We start from the raw sequence: 14,957 nt of genomic DNA on the forward strand, positions 1-14,957 counted from the left end.
TAAATAATATATATTGTAAATAATATTTATGAATATATAATAATCCAATAAAAAGAATTAATCCATAAAAATGAAATTAAAAAAAAAAGAATTATTTAAAAGAACTTAATAATCTAATAAAATAATATTTATTAATACATAAATATTATATATTAAAATAATATTTCTTAATATAAAATAATACATTAAAAACGTAATAATTCAATAAAAAATAAATTTAAAAAAGTTATTTAAAAAAATTAATAATCCAAGAAAGAAAGAAAGAGGCGGGGTTTGATGCATAATTGTCTTTCCAGCCCATTCAGCCAGAAAGATATGATTTTGGGGCTTTCAGGGAAAGACATATCTTACCGGGAAAGACCCCTTTTTTGTGCAAATCAAATAGTCTTTCCGGTCCATTCAGCCAAAAAATCTGTTTAGACCTGGAAAGATGCGTATCAAACGGAGCCTTAGTATCATGCGAACAAATAAAAATTGTTTTGTTCATATAAACATGTGTTAGATATACATTAAATAAACAAGAAGTTATGTATCAATATATTTTACAAGGCTTATCACATAGGAATAAATCAGTAAACATTAACAGTATTTAAACATAAAATTTGAATATTAAATTTATTTAAAAAGTTTTGCTCCTCAATATAAACCTATTATTTCACTCAACGTTTACGTGTCAATAGTATTATTGTAAATTAAACATTATCCGTTATTTAATTATAAACTTATAATCAGTCATTTCAAAATAAAAGTATATTTTATAAAATAAACCGAAAATTCGCTCTTAATTAACAAGACAAAAATAAGTGTCTATTTCAGAATTTATTAAAGATAAAAACAATTGAATCTAAGAAGAGCGCATTTAGTAGTGAGGGTGTCGCAAGCAAGTCTAGTCCGCGTAACCCCTTTGCCAGCTGTAAGGTCATGGATTTGATCTCGTGTACGGTGGGCTCCACCGGGCCCTACCCGCATACTCCGGCCCACGTATATTTGGGCTAAACTGAATATTTCACAATTCACCCCTTTAAAATATAATATTTTATTTTTAATCCATGTTAGTGTGTTTTATTTATAATTGTTTCGATACTTAGATGTTCACTTATTTTAGTATTAATATTTAAATACCCCTGAACGATTTACTCTCTTGGATACTATTGTTAGGACTTAAAAGAAAAACATATTTCGAAAAGTGGACTATGTTTGTAGTATTTATAAGTTACAGGGGGCAATGTTATAAATTTATTAATCTTACACAACACTCCCCTATAAACATGTAACTCCTATATCTCTTACACTCCTCCATCATCATTCTTTCTCTCTCTAAAACACCTTCATATGCTTCTGAATTCTGGAGTGAGAAATTCGTATGAAAAGAAGCACGCATACAGTATGTTTTACTGTGTGTAACTCTTTCTTGGCAACTGCACCCACAACATAATCATCATCTTCCACCGGTGATTACCTTTGAAATAATTCGAATCTAGACACGTTTATGTAATTTGATGGCGAAAAGCGAGGTGTTTGAAGGGGATCAGAGCGTGGCGGTGGCGAAGGTCACGACGGAGTTGAAGAAGGAATTGCATAGACTTGTGAAAGCGATTATTGAAGATTCATCATCGGAGGATGAAAATGGATTTGGATGTATTGACAGAGCGAATCAGACTTTGCAAGCTTTGAAGGAATTGAAAGAGGGAGGAGGGAAACAACGATCGTCTTCGATTAAACGGCTCAATGATAATAATCGTAACAACAATGAAAGTTCGACGTCGGTTTGGGCTTCTTGTCCACAGGAATTTCGTTGCCCTCTGTCTAAAGAACTCATGAGAGATCCTGTTATCCTCTCTACTGGTCAGGTAGTTTTTCTATTCAATTTCTCTATTCCATTGGTTTCGTGTGTTTGTTATTTTCACTTTTTTTGTGAATATGTCGACGAGTTCTTGCCGTGGACGTGTTAGATTAATGTCTATTTTACGATAATATTCTTATTTCACTGAAATCAGACTAAATTTCATGGTTTTATCAATTTGAAGAATCACAGCTAGGGTTCCTTCCTATGAACTTTCATATTCGTGATTTAGCTCTGCTAATTTACTGAATTCTGATCATTTTGGTGATAATTTGCAGACATACGATAGGCCTTTTATCCAGAAATGGTTGAAAGCTGGAAACAGGATATGTCCTAGAACCCAACAAGTTCTTTCACACACCATTTTAACCCCAAATCACTTGGTCAGAGACATGATAACACAATGGTGTAAGAATCGTGGAGTCCAATTCCCTGGTCCTCTCCAATATCCTGAACAAGACGGGCTAACGGAAGCTGATCGTGATCTTTTCATCTCTCTTCTCAAGAAAATGTCATCTACACAACCTGAGCAAAAAGAAGCTGCCAGAACTTTAAGATCATTAACAAAAAGAATGCCTTCATTTCGTGCATTATTTGGTGAGTCTCTTGAAGCCATACCTCAGTTACTAACACCATTAGCCCAAAACAAATCTCAAACCGAAATCCACCCTGATCTTCAAGAAGATCTGATCACAACACTTCTGAATCTCTCAATCCATGACAACAACAAGAAACTCGTTGCAGAGACACCAATGGTGATACCTCTGTTACTGGACGCATTAAGATCTGGAACAATTGAAACAAGAAGCAATGCAGCTGCTACCCTTTTCACTTTATCAGCTCTCGATTCCAATAAGTCCTTAATTGGAAAAGCAGGTGCTTTGAAACCACTTATTGATCTCTTGGAAGAAGGGCATCCATTAGCAATGAAAGATGTTGCTTCTGCTATCTTTAATTTATGTATCACCCATGAAAATAAAGCTAGAGCTGTAAGAGATGGTGGTGTAAGGGCACTTTTGAATAAAATCAAGAACAGGGTCCATGTAGATGAGTTATTAGCCATTCTCGCGATGCTTTCAAGCAACCAAAAAGCTGTTGAAGAAATGGGGGATCTTGGAGCTGTTTCTTGTTTGCTTTCTTTAATAAAGGAGACCAATTGTGCACGAAATAAAGAAAACTGTATTGCTGTTTTATACACAATTTGTTACTATGATCGAACAAAATGGAAGGAAATGAGGGAAGAAGAGAGTAATTATGGAACACTTTCTCAAATCGTGCAAAATGGGACTTCAAGGGCAAAAAGGAAAGCTAGTGGGATTCTTGATAGGCTCAATAGAGCCATCAATCTCACACACACCGCTTGAGACTTGAGAAGTTCAAGGGGTTTTCTGTAAATTCAACATCTTCATTCATGTCAGGTTTGAGTTTTTAGTTAATTTTGTTGTGTCTTTACTCTTTTTCAACCTCAATTTTGTAAATTCTTGTCTCGGGTTTGAAGGTCATATAATATAGTCAATGTAAATAATTATGCTTATATATTTATATATATTTTTTTTATTTTCTATAAATTCTGCACATGAAGTGTTAGTGTGGTGTTGATGGGTATAAATTATTCACTAGCGATCAATCAAGTCAACCAAGATCATATTTGCTGTATTAGTTTTTGTCCATTAATTGTTGCACATGGTTTTGTTGTAACTTTCCATACATGGTGGAGATGGATTTTGGAAATTGTTTGCTTCTTCCAATTCCTATGTCTTTTCCAATCTAATTAAGTGTTTATTTGGAGAATAATTGTTGAAATTATTGATGGATAAAAAGATGAGGTGAATGGTTGAGAATAAAAATGGGAAGAATATGCCATGATCAAAAGGGCATATCGTGTCTTTTTGTGTGTGTGTATGTGAGATGGATAGATTTGTCCATCAATCCAAGATGCCACCCATCCTTTTTTTTTTATCAAAGTCTTCATTGAAAACAGCTGACACTTCATCATGTCACCACCACTCTACATGGGAATATGGGTATATTATGCATTGTAAATGTAAAAGGTAACAAGTAACTTTTTGAATAACTTTAAAAAATTGAGTTTTTATCTCTTTAAACATATGTGGGTAACATATATATACCACAAACAAGTTTTTTAGGCGTGAATGATAGTATAATTAGTTGTTATTATAAAAAAAATATGTAATTGTATTGAATAGTTTTTTTGGGAAGTTGTTTGTATTGAATACAAATACAAAATCACTAGAAGTTGTTTGGTTGATATTTGAGTATGCAAAATGGTTGTTGAATGCTTGAATGAGTAAAAAAGACAAGAAGATATGTAAGGGGGAAAAGGATGATAGAGCGAAAATAGAAGAAGGAGAAAGGCATCTTTTGCATTTAAAAAAATGCGGTGGTCCAAAATCGCATGAATCATAAAGGAAGGCTTAAAGTACAAAACACACATCGAAGAAAAAGAAAAGTTATTGCTTACTTAAAAGCTTAACATCCATATTTATTCCTCCAACAAATCACTTTAATTCATATATAACCGAATAAAAAAATATGATTATTATTATTATTATTGTTTTGCAATTCTTAACAGATCTAACCCACATTGTGAGATGTGATTTTTATTTTCCATTTTTTAAATTTTTTTAGGTTTGTGTGTGTATTGGGTTCATTAAAAACAATTTCGCAATTCGTAAACAGTTGGTCTTTTGTATTATTTATTGAAAAAGGTTCAATTAGTTAAATAGCGGTCATTTTTATCTCTTAATTTAATTTTATACCAAGTTTGACTATTTGATGTATTTTGTTAGTAAAATAAATAGAAAAAAATAAATATTGTCCCAACTATATTAAGGTTGTATTCCTTATACGTTTTAGTTGTCTTTTCTTCCTTACATATTCAATCTCCATCAAAACATTGTAGAAAGAATTCAGAAAATATTCGTTCTAACTTAAAACAATTGCAACTCGTTATACGTTATGATCTAATCTTATAAATTATCATATATCTAAAATGTTTTGTCATAAAACAATATATATATATTCTACCCATCAAACTCAATTTCTTTGATAATTTATGATAATTACTAAATATATATTGTTGTGTTTAAGTTTCTTTTTAGAATAAAAATAACAAAAATCTAATATTTTGTTTTGACTTGAGGCTAGGGTTATATCTTAAAAGGTAAAAAGATTCTTTGTTGGATATCTGTGGGTGGATTTATATCCATTGGTGGAGATTTGCCATTAAATCACGCAACTATTGACCGTTAAAAGAAATAAAATAGTGTTAGCCACTTGTTATTTAATCCCACGTATCATCCTCATTGTTAGTGCATCACTACGACTTTTATGTCTTCCCATGTTTAAATAGTGATATGTATTCTAAAAAAAATTCAAAAGGTACATACATCATTACACTTTAACAAACTTTTCTTCGTCACTATTTGTAGAAATATGGAATTTTCATATTTTCTTGTTAAAAAACAATGGGTTATTATTATTATTATATATATATTATGGAAATTGTTTGTTATGAATAGTGAACTTCCATAATTTTTGTTTATTTTAGTACATGGACTTTATGTTGTTTTTTTTGGCAGAATTGGTCCTGTATTTTGGCAACTTTGGTTCTCATTTTTTAGCCATTTTGACACTTTTGGTCCTTGTAATCGATATTTTTACATTTTTTATGAACCTTTTAATATTTAAAGTTTGGCCACAAAACTTTAACGGTTTGACAACTTTGATCCCTTTTCTATTTAGGAACCTTTTAATATTTAAAGTTTGGCCACAAAACTTTAACGGTTTGACAACTTTGGTCCTCATTTTTAGCCATTTTGACACTTTTGGTCCTTGTAATCGATATTTTTACATTTTTTAGGAACCTTTTAATATTTAAAGTTTGGCCACAAAACTTTAACGGTTTGACAACTTTGATCCCTTTTCTATTTAGGAACCTTATAATATTTAAAGTTTGGCCACAAAACTTTAACGGTTTGACAACTTTGGTCCTCATTTTTTAGCCATTTTGACACTTTTGGACGTTATAATCGATATTTTTACATTTTTTAGGAACCTTTTAATATTTAAAGTTTGGCCACAAAACTTTAACGGTTTGACAACTTTGATCCCTTTTCTATTTAGGAACCTTTCAATATTTAAAGTTTGGCCACAAAACTTTAACGGTTCGACAACTTTGATCCATTTTCTAAAAACTTGCTAATTCCTACCGCTTTAATTCTTTAGCCATTTTGACACTTCTGGTCCTTGCAGTCAAAACTTTTATATTTTTTCATAAAAACATGAACAAAACGGTCCGGGGCAAAGCCCGGGCTTGTCATCCTTGCACTTTCTACGTCTGTCATATTTATCGATTCGGAAACAACATTGAAAGCTTCTGGCCCCCACGTAGCAGGGGTAACCTTTCTAGTTTGTATTACTTTTTTTGGTTGTATTTATTTCTTCTTGGTGTAGCTTGCCTTGGTTTTGTTTAACCTTTTATGATTAAAACTTACCATAATAATATACATATTTTTTTGAAACAAAAAATCTATCCTACCCCTAAAATTCACATATGTCCAGGACATGACATGAACTCTCAACCTCAAAGAGGAAGGGCAACACCAAATATTGTTGGGCTATAAGGTCTTTGGTCATATATATACTCTAATCCTATAATTTAATAATCAAATTTGGTCAAATAGGTTATAAAAATAATGTTTCATAGAGTTTAATTAGTTAGGAAATGCCAAAAGCAACATTTTGTGTGAATGAGCAGAGAGACGTTTTATAAAGGAGGGATACAAAGGGATTGATATGTTTTATAAAGGAGGGATACAAAGGGAATGAGTAAACTTTACTTTACTTTTTAATCATCAATTCTCTAATTTTTTTAAACAATTAGATAATAATAGGTTTATATATAAATTATTCATTAACATGACCATATTTTTATAAGTTTAGCATATCAAGGTAACCATATTTTTAGCTTATATCACAAAATAACAACCTATTCTGTAAAAAAGAAAAAACCTATAAATTTGTGAGATTGTTTTTTCTAACACAGAAAGATTATTTTTGTCATAAAGCTCATGTATTTGCAAAAATAATCACAGCTCGTAAATTAAGGAATGTTTTTGCGAGAATATATATTTCGCTGATTTTGAAAAATCTGGATAAATTGTTAATGTGTACGGCATCTAGTGAGGAACAAGGTCCTAGAAAACATATATCTTAACCATTTCTAGTACACATTGTTTAATTATATTTTTAAGATATATTTATCCAATTTTGAGATTTTTTCAAATTCGTAAAAGGATATGTTATCCTCATGAAAATATTTAAAAATTCAAGAGCTTCGAGTATTTTCATGAATTCGAAAGCTTTATGACAAAAATAATCTCACGAATTCACAGACTAGATGATTATTTTGTGATAAACATTGAAAATATGGTTACCTTGGTATCCTAAACTATAGTCATTTTTAGTGAATAATTCTTTATTTATCGGAACAACAAAGACTAAAAATAAAAATAGATTTCTTTTACCGATATTGATATGAACACACATAAATAACGAATAGTATTAAAACCTACATCAAACACACAATGATAAAACATTTATATACATGTGATGAAGCTCGACTTTGAATTAACCAATGATCTTTACTCCAACTTAAACTATTTTTTTTCTTATTATTATTTAGAAAATGGATGCATCATGGGTGAGAGAGACAAGTCATGTAATAATATATAACCAATTTCCACATGGATCCAAGAGGTATCATTATTCATTACTAATCCTGGCAATACAAACAAAACTATAAAATACGAGTGGATATGTTTCTTCTTGTTTGTGTAAGTGTAAGTAAAAGCATATCTAGGAATACTCAAAATCTATAACCAAAACACCCAAAAACCTACTTGGGAACTGCTAATTATCAAGAATCTACATTGGGTTATGGCGCCTAAGCATTAAACTAATATAAACTTAAACAGATAATCCATTTCCCCAATAAATTCCTCTATCCAAGAATATTATATATATACATGCGCTTAATTCGTGTTTAATTGATACAAGTCACAAGGCATTGGTCATTGGATATATGCACTTATGTGACTTAACTGATGTACGATACAGGTCACAATGCAAAATGGGCATCAGACGATATATGTTTTGATTTAAAATATATGACTTCTTAATGTTAAGTGAGCATATGATGATAGATTTATATATAGGTTTGTCCAATTTTTGCTAAGCGAGTTATGGAGTTATGTTGACTTGTATTTATGTTGGTATTTTCTTGTCTAAAAAGTGGTTGCATGTAGTGACTAGTGCAGTGAGTAGTAATCATAGGTTCATCTTTGTTAAGTCAATGTTTATTTTAGTTGTATTAATTATAGACAAAAGATCTAATTTCATTTTATTGGGCCATCGGGGATGATTATATTTATAGGTGTTCACAGTGTGTATTAACTTGTTTGAAGAAAATGAAAGAGGAGTTTCTGATTCTCATTAGGGCAGATTACATCATTATAAACAAGATTAGGCTATGCCATCTATTTTAACATGTACATTATCCTAACCATCTAAAAAACTAATTGTAGTAACTAGCAAAGTTAATTAGTTAAATTACTAATATACCTCCATTATGCCCCCTTAAGATGGTTGCAAAAATATTGTTTTTAAGGCCATCTTGGACATCAAAGGAAACAACTTGGATCTTGGCAAATGTTTGGTAACTTATCAGCCAACCGGAACTGCGTTATGATAGGTAGCAACTTGATGGTCTTATCAATGATCTTATCACGAATAACATGACAACCAATTTCAACATGTTTTGTCATTTCATGAAAAGTGGGGTTTGAAGCAAGTTGGATGGCGGATTTATTATCATAAAAATAAGATTTGGTTCAACTTGTTTAATACTAAAATCTATTAGTAGGTGTCTTAACCACATGAGTTCACAAGTGACAACAACTATATAGCTCTATATTAAACTTCTGTAGACGATCGAGGAATGATATACTGCTTTTTGGATCTCCATGAAATGAGGTAATCTCCTAGAAAAACACAATAACATGTAACATATCTTAATGTTGCTTTGCATCTTGCCCAATCAACATCACTAAAGGCTCTAATTCGTAATAAAGGCGTTGCTGGAAAAAAGACCATGACCCATATTTGATTTCAAATAACAAAGTAAATGTGTGGTAGTATGCATATGATGATATTGAGGTTGATTAAGATATTGGCTTAAACAATGAACGACGTAAGAAATATTTGGTCAATTGATAGTCAAATAGAGTAATATTCTAATGAGCATTCTATATTGAGATTGATCTTCTAATAGTTCCCCTTCAAAATCAGAACACTTATATTTGTGATCGATAGGTTGTTGTGTTGGTTTAGTTGCCATGAGACCAATGTCTTTAAGTAAATTCAAAACCTCTTTAACATGGTGTATGTGTAACACCCTTGGTCCATGTATTTTCCATTTATACCCTTAGTATGAACTTTATTTGCAGACTGGTCCCTTAGCTCCTTAAGTGAAAATTGCGTAGGTTTGATAAGTACGTTGGGCGTACTCGATGTATGTTGGGCGTACGTGGAAAAAACCCAAACCCTAATTCTTAGGGTTCAAACTTATTTAAGCATCCTTATCTCATTGAGACCCCTTCATTCATCAGCCTCCATTCACATTTTTGTCCCTAACAAACCCTAATTCCTTATGTGAGCCCATGTGAGCTTAAGAGTGTATTTGTGGTGTTCTTAAAGGAAGGAGAAAGAAAGGAAACCATTTTGGAAGCTTAAGGCACTTTGAGTCCAGAAGTGATTCACCCTCAAGCATCATTTGGAGTTATAAAGTCTGAAACTTGATGAGTATTTGCTTAGATCTTGTTAGCTTGGAGCTTGTGTTCATTTTTGTCCCATAAGCTTGGTGTTCATGAGTATGGCTTACTCTAACCCATAAGTGTTGTCCTTCCAGACGTTTTTAGGTGCTTAGGACCATAAAAATGTGATCTTGGTCCCTTTCCTTTCTTCATGCAAGAGATATGAGATTTTTGTTTGTGTATTAAGTTAGGGTTTAGTTGTTGGAGCCTTTCTAGCCTTGGAAAGTCATAAAGTTGGAAACTTTATGACTTAGAACGTTATTTGGAACTAGATCTGAGTTTTGGACATGGTGTCTTAATAGAAAAGAAAAGATGGCAGCCGAGTACGTTGGGCGTACATGATGGTACGTTGTGCGTACTTGGTCGTGACCTTGTAATAGGACCAAGGGTGCACTACGTTGGGCGTAGTGGCTGAGTACGCCGAGCGTACTCAGTCTGAGTTGACTCGTTAACTTTTGACTTTTAACCTTTGATTAGGATTTTGACTGTAACGTCCCAAAATTTAAGACCAAAAATTCCATTTTATAATTATAAAACCATCATTCAAAACGTTTTCATAAAACCATAAGGAAATCAGAGTATGTCAATAATCATCCAAATATATCAGAGTCAAATAAAATGCGGAACAATATGGTGTGTTTAATGCGATCATCCCGAGCTCTTCCCCTTCGATCTGGAAATACCTAAAACATAAACTGAAAACCATAAGCACGAAGCTTAGTGAGTTCCCCAAGATACCTCATACCATACATATCAAACATACAATGAGCCATGCCCAACACCCATCGGGCCCCACCCGGTATCGATCCCCGCTCAGAACAAATATGTCAATAATATGAGATGGGCCCCGCCTCATCACATTCATCAGGCTCCGCCCGAAAATTGTACAGACACATAAAACACATACAAGAATCACTAATATAAATAGCATACAATACACTCATCAGGCTCTGCCTGGCATCGGACCCCATCTGATATACATATCACATAACATACATGCAAGAGTCACACAGACAACTAGCATCCTAATCATAATAAACCATGGGCCGACATTGGTAATTTGACCCGCCAAGCACAAGGAGGAAACTCACCTCAATCTGTTGAATATCTCAGATAAAAGCTCGGACTGCTGATCCGGAAAATCCTCGCTCTAACACCATCAAATAATACCCAATTAATAATCAGTCCACAACCTATAACTTGGAATCCTAGTCCAATTATCCAACACTCAGGGTAAAGACCATTTTACCTTTTCCTCACTTGGCCCAAAAAGCAAGGCCCAACCCAATAGCTCCAAAAGCCCAATATGGCATAAAATTCTAAATGGCACCCAAAGCCCATTACGGGCCCAATACAGGAAGGCTCAATGCCAAACAATATCCCAAAGTCCAGAAATGATCTAATGTCATAGAAGTTTAGGGTCCAAGCCCAATCAAAACAAAGCCCAAATAATCCAAGCCCACAAACTTCATCGGCCCACTGCTTAGCGTACACTCAACGTACATGGCTCGTACGCCTTGCGTACGCGACTGATCCGTAAGCGAGGCCGCACTCATTACACCATGCGTACTCAAGAGTACGCCCAATGTACTGGCCTGAATCCAAGTTCTTGCCCAAAAGTCTTAACCACTTAAGAACTTAACATCCAATCCACAAATCAACATCATATTAAGGCCTTACACCATAAACTCGAAGACTTCAAGCCTTTGCATGGCTAAAAACACCCCAAAGTCCAAATCTAGCATTTAAACTCCATTAAGAAGAACATCAACCTTGCAAAGTTGAGCTAAACCCATCAAGCTATCATTTTTATGTACAAGGTACCTCAGAAAAGCCAAGATCTATCATCCCAAGCTTCTGGAGTAGCCCATACTCCCAAGAATGGCTTAAAGGACCCAAAAATTCACTAATAAAGCCCTAAACTAGATCTATCATAAGGAATCATCAAGGTAGAAGCTTTTTACCTCTAATAAGATAGAAATGATGAGAAACCTCTGGATCTACAAGCTCTTTCTGGTCCAAAGCTTCTTCACAAAGCTTCTTCTTCTTCACTAAGCACCACACCCACCCAAAACACACACACAAGGTCAAACTTTAGGGAAAATGGATTAGGATTTCGATATATAGCTCAAGAGGCCAAGGAGGCTGATAAGGTGATGAACTTGAAGGACTTAATGAGCTTAAATAGGGTGCAAACCCTAATTTTTAGGGTTTGCCTCTGGCTTGAGTATGCCCAACAAACGTAAGGGTCACCCCGATTCGCGCATACATAGGATTACGTTGTGCGTACCTAGTTTACGCCCAACATACTCATGTGTAGACCATGGTTAATACTTGAAATAACTAGCAAAAAGATTTAATTGCCAAGACGGGTGTTACAATTCTCCCCCACTTGAATCAGACTTCATCCTTGAAGTCAGCCGCTGCAAATAACCCTGGGCAATGCTCCCTTATCTCTTCCTCAGGCTCCTAAGTCCACTCAGAACCCTTACGGTGTTGCCACTTCACCTTCACTAATCCCACAACCTTGTTCCTCAAGGTTTTCGTCTTGCAGTCAAGGATCGCCACCGGTCTCTCAATGTAGTTCGGACGGTCATCCACCTGAATATCCTCCAATGGAACTACCGTAGAATCATCAACCAAACACTTTCGCAAATGAGAGACGTGAGAAGTACTGTGAATCTGATTGAGCTCCTCAGGAAGATCCAAACGATACGCCACCCTGCCCACCCAGGCTAAAACTCTAAAAGGACCAATATATCTAGAGTCTAGCTTTCCCTGCTTCATGAATCGGATGACACCTTTCCAAGGTGACACCTTCAGGAGTACCATATCCCCGACCTGGAACTCCAAGTCTGATCTATGTCTGTTTGCGTAGCTCTTTTGTTGACTCGGTGCTGCCTGAAGTCTACCCTGAACCTACTGAATCATCTTGGTCGTCTTGAGTACCACCTCGGCACTCCCCATGACCCGCTGACCGACCTCACCCCAACATATCGGGGTCCTACACTTCATCCCATAGATCATCTCAAAAGGAGGTCGATTAATGCTAGCATGATAACTATTGTTATACGAAAATTCCGCTAACGGAAGATATGTATCCTAATTGCCGCCGAAATCCAGAACGCATGCCTGCAACATATCCTCCAATGTCGAAATGGTCCGATCACTCTGATTATCCGCCTACGGGTGAAAATTCGTGCTGGAGTGCAAACGAGTACCCAACTCCTCGTGGAATTTCTTCAAGAATCTGGAAGTGAACCGGACATCTATGTCTGAAACCACTGAAACTGCCACCCCATGCCGTGTCACAACCTCCCTGATGTAGATATCGGCCAACTTCTCCACAGAGATACTATAATTTAACTTCCAGCTTTTGTTCGGTTTTGTCCCTTTTCTTCAAGAAAGTTCTTTTTGGCTGCAAAATATAATTTAACTCAATAAGTACCAAATATTTTTGCATTTAACCATATTATAGCTTAAAATATATTAAAATAATGCCTAGAATATATATATATATATATATATATATATATATATATATATATATATATATATATATATATATATGGAACTCTCAAAATATCCCACACTTGCCTATTTCTTGCTCTCAAACAAAACTAATTTTATTATTATCATATCATCACATCAAAACTCTAGCTACCAACATCGCACAAGACAATCCATTTTTATCTCATCCATTACATCAAGACCGCAATGCATATATTTGTGTAACATCCCAAAATTCAAGACCAAAAATTTCATTTTTAATTAGGTTATTATAAAACCAACAGTATAAAAACATACATAATAACATCACATGTCAAGACCAAAGTGTCAATAATCAAAACATGTTATCATAAAATAATATCAGAGTGTAATCCCAAAGATCTCATGTGCGGAAAATCATAGTATGATGCGTTGCGATCGAGCCGGCTCCTTTCCTTTGAAAACGAAGTACCTAAAACCAAAAGTGTAAACCGTAAGCACAAAGCTTAGTGATTTCCCCCATCATACCACATACCATACATAACACATATTGTATAACATATACGGGTACTAGCAACCCCTTCGGTCTCTTTCAACCGGTAACTTGCCTAGCATATCAGGGTGCTGACCTACCCCTTCGGTCCTGTCGACCGGTAACTTGCCTAGCATACCAAGGTGCTGACCTACCCCTTCGGCCCTGTCGACCGGTAACTCGCCTAGCATATCAGGGTGCTGGCCTACCCATTCGGTCCTTTCGACTGGCATCGGGGACAATTTCACCCCCTACTCTACCACATAACATCTTAGTGCATAAACATATAAATCATATAATGCCTAGCTTGTCTGGGTGCTGGCATACCCCTTCGGCCCTATCGACCGGTACTGGGGTCTATCCTACCCTTCCTATCACATATCACATAACATCACAACATACTAGCATATAATCATAACAGATAGCAACATACCAGATAATTATCACAAAGACAATCATATCTACTATAACTCTTACCAGTGGGTCGGCCTTGGTGCCTTAGACCCACTTCTACTGGAAGGTAACTCACCTCACACTGCTGAAGTCCCATAGACAAAACTCTAGCTGCTGGATGACAGGTTCTCGAACTGTCAATCATCAAAATAACACCCAATCAGTAATTGGGTTCCAACATATATCCATAAGTCCATGCTTGGGGTAAAAGGCTACTTTACCCCCATCTTAGCTTGATTCAAGCTCAAGGCCCAATCCAAGGCCCAAAACTCAAACTATGAATCAAAACCCAACATATGGCCCAATTTTCCAAAATTGGGCCCAACCTTTACATGGTCTTACCCTAAGGCCCAACCATTTAGTCTAGTCCAAACATTTGACATTTCTAATGGCCCAATATCTCATAATCATAAAGCCCCAGTTATGGCCCACCTATGGCCTAATTTTCCAAATTGGGCCCAAACCCTCACATGGTCCTTACCCTAAAGCCCATCCAATTATTCTAGTCCATATGATTGTTCTTGGATGGCCCATTATTGGCCTAATCATCAAAGCCTAATAGAAAGGCCCGACTTAAGGCCCAAGTAAGATTAGGGTTTTCACATAAAATGTCGATTAGGGTTAAGTGTTTCTTACTTAACCTATTAAGGACTTAATCCATTAAGTCCATCAATCTATTGGGTCAATCATGTAGTGTGGCCGAGCTTAATACATAATCCCAATCCGATCATCCAAAACGCGGGTC

General features: G+C 35.0%; 1 protein-coding gene across 1 annotated transcript; it reads left to right on the forward strand.

Moving 5' to 3' along the window:
* The first annotated feature begins 1,285 nt into the window (after window positions 1-1,285).
* Window positions 1,286-3,411, forward strand: LOC145137063 (U-box domain-containing protein 9-like). The gene is made up of 2 exons (XM_079071208.1): window positions 1,286-1,850; window positions 2,122-3,411. The coding sequence occupies exons 1-2, from the start codon at window positions 1,500-1,502 to the stop codon at window positions 3,205-3,207; spliced, it is 1,437 nt and encodes a 478-aa protein (XP_078927334.1). The 5' UTR covers window positions 1,286-1,499; the 3' UTR covers window positions 3,208-3,411.
* The last annotated feature ends 11,546 nt before the right edge of the window (window positions 3,412-14,957 follow it).

The sequence above is a fragment of the Lactuca virosa genome, chromosome 9 (genome assembly GCF_052849685.1).
Source record: "Lactuca virosa cultivar CGN04683 chromosome 9, Lactuca_virosa_CGN04683_v6, whole genome shotgun sequence".
Classification (NCBI taxonomy): Eukaryota; Viridiplantae; Streptophyta; class Magnoliopsida; order Asterales; family Asteraceae; genus Lactuca; species Lactuca virosa.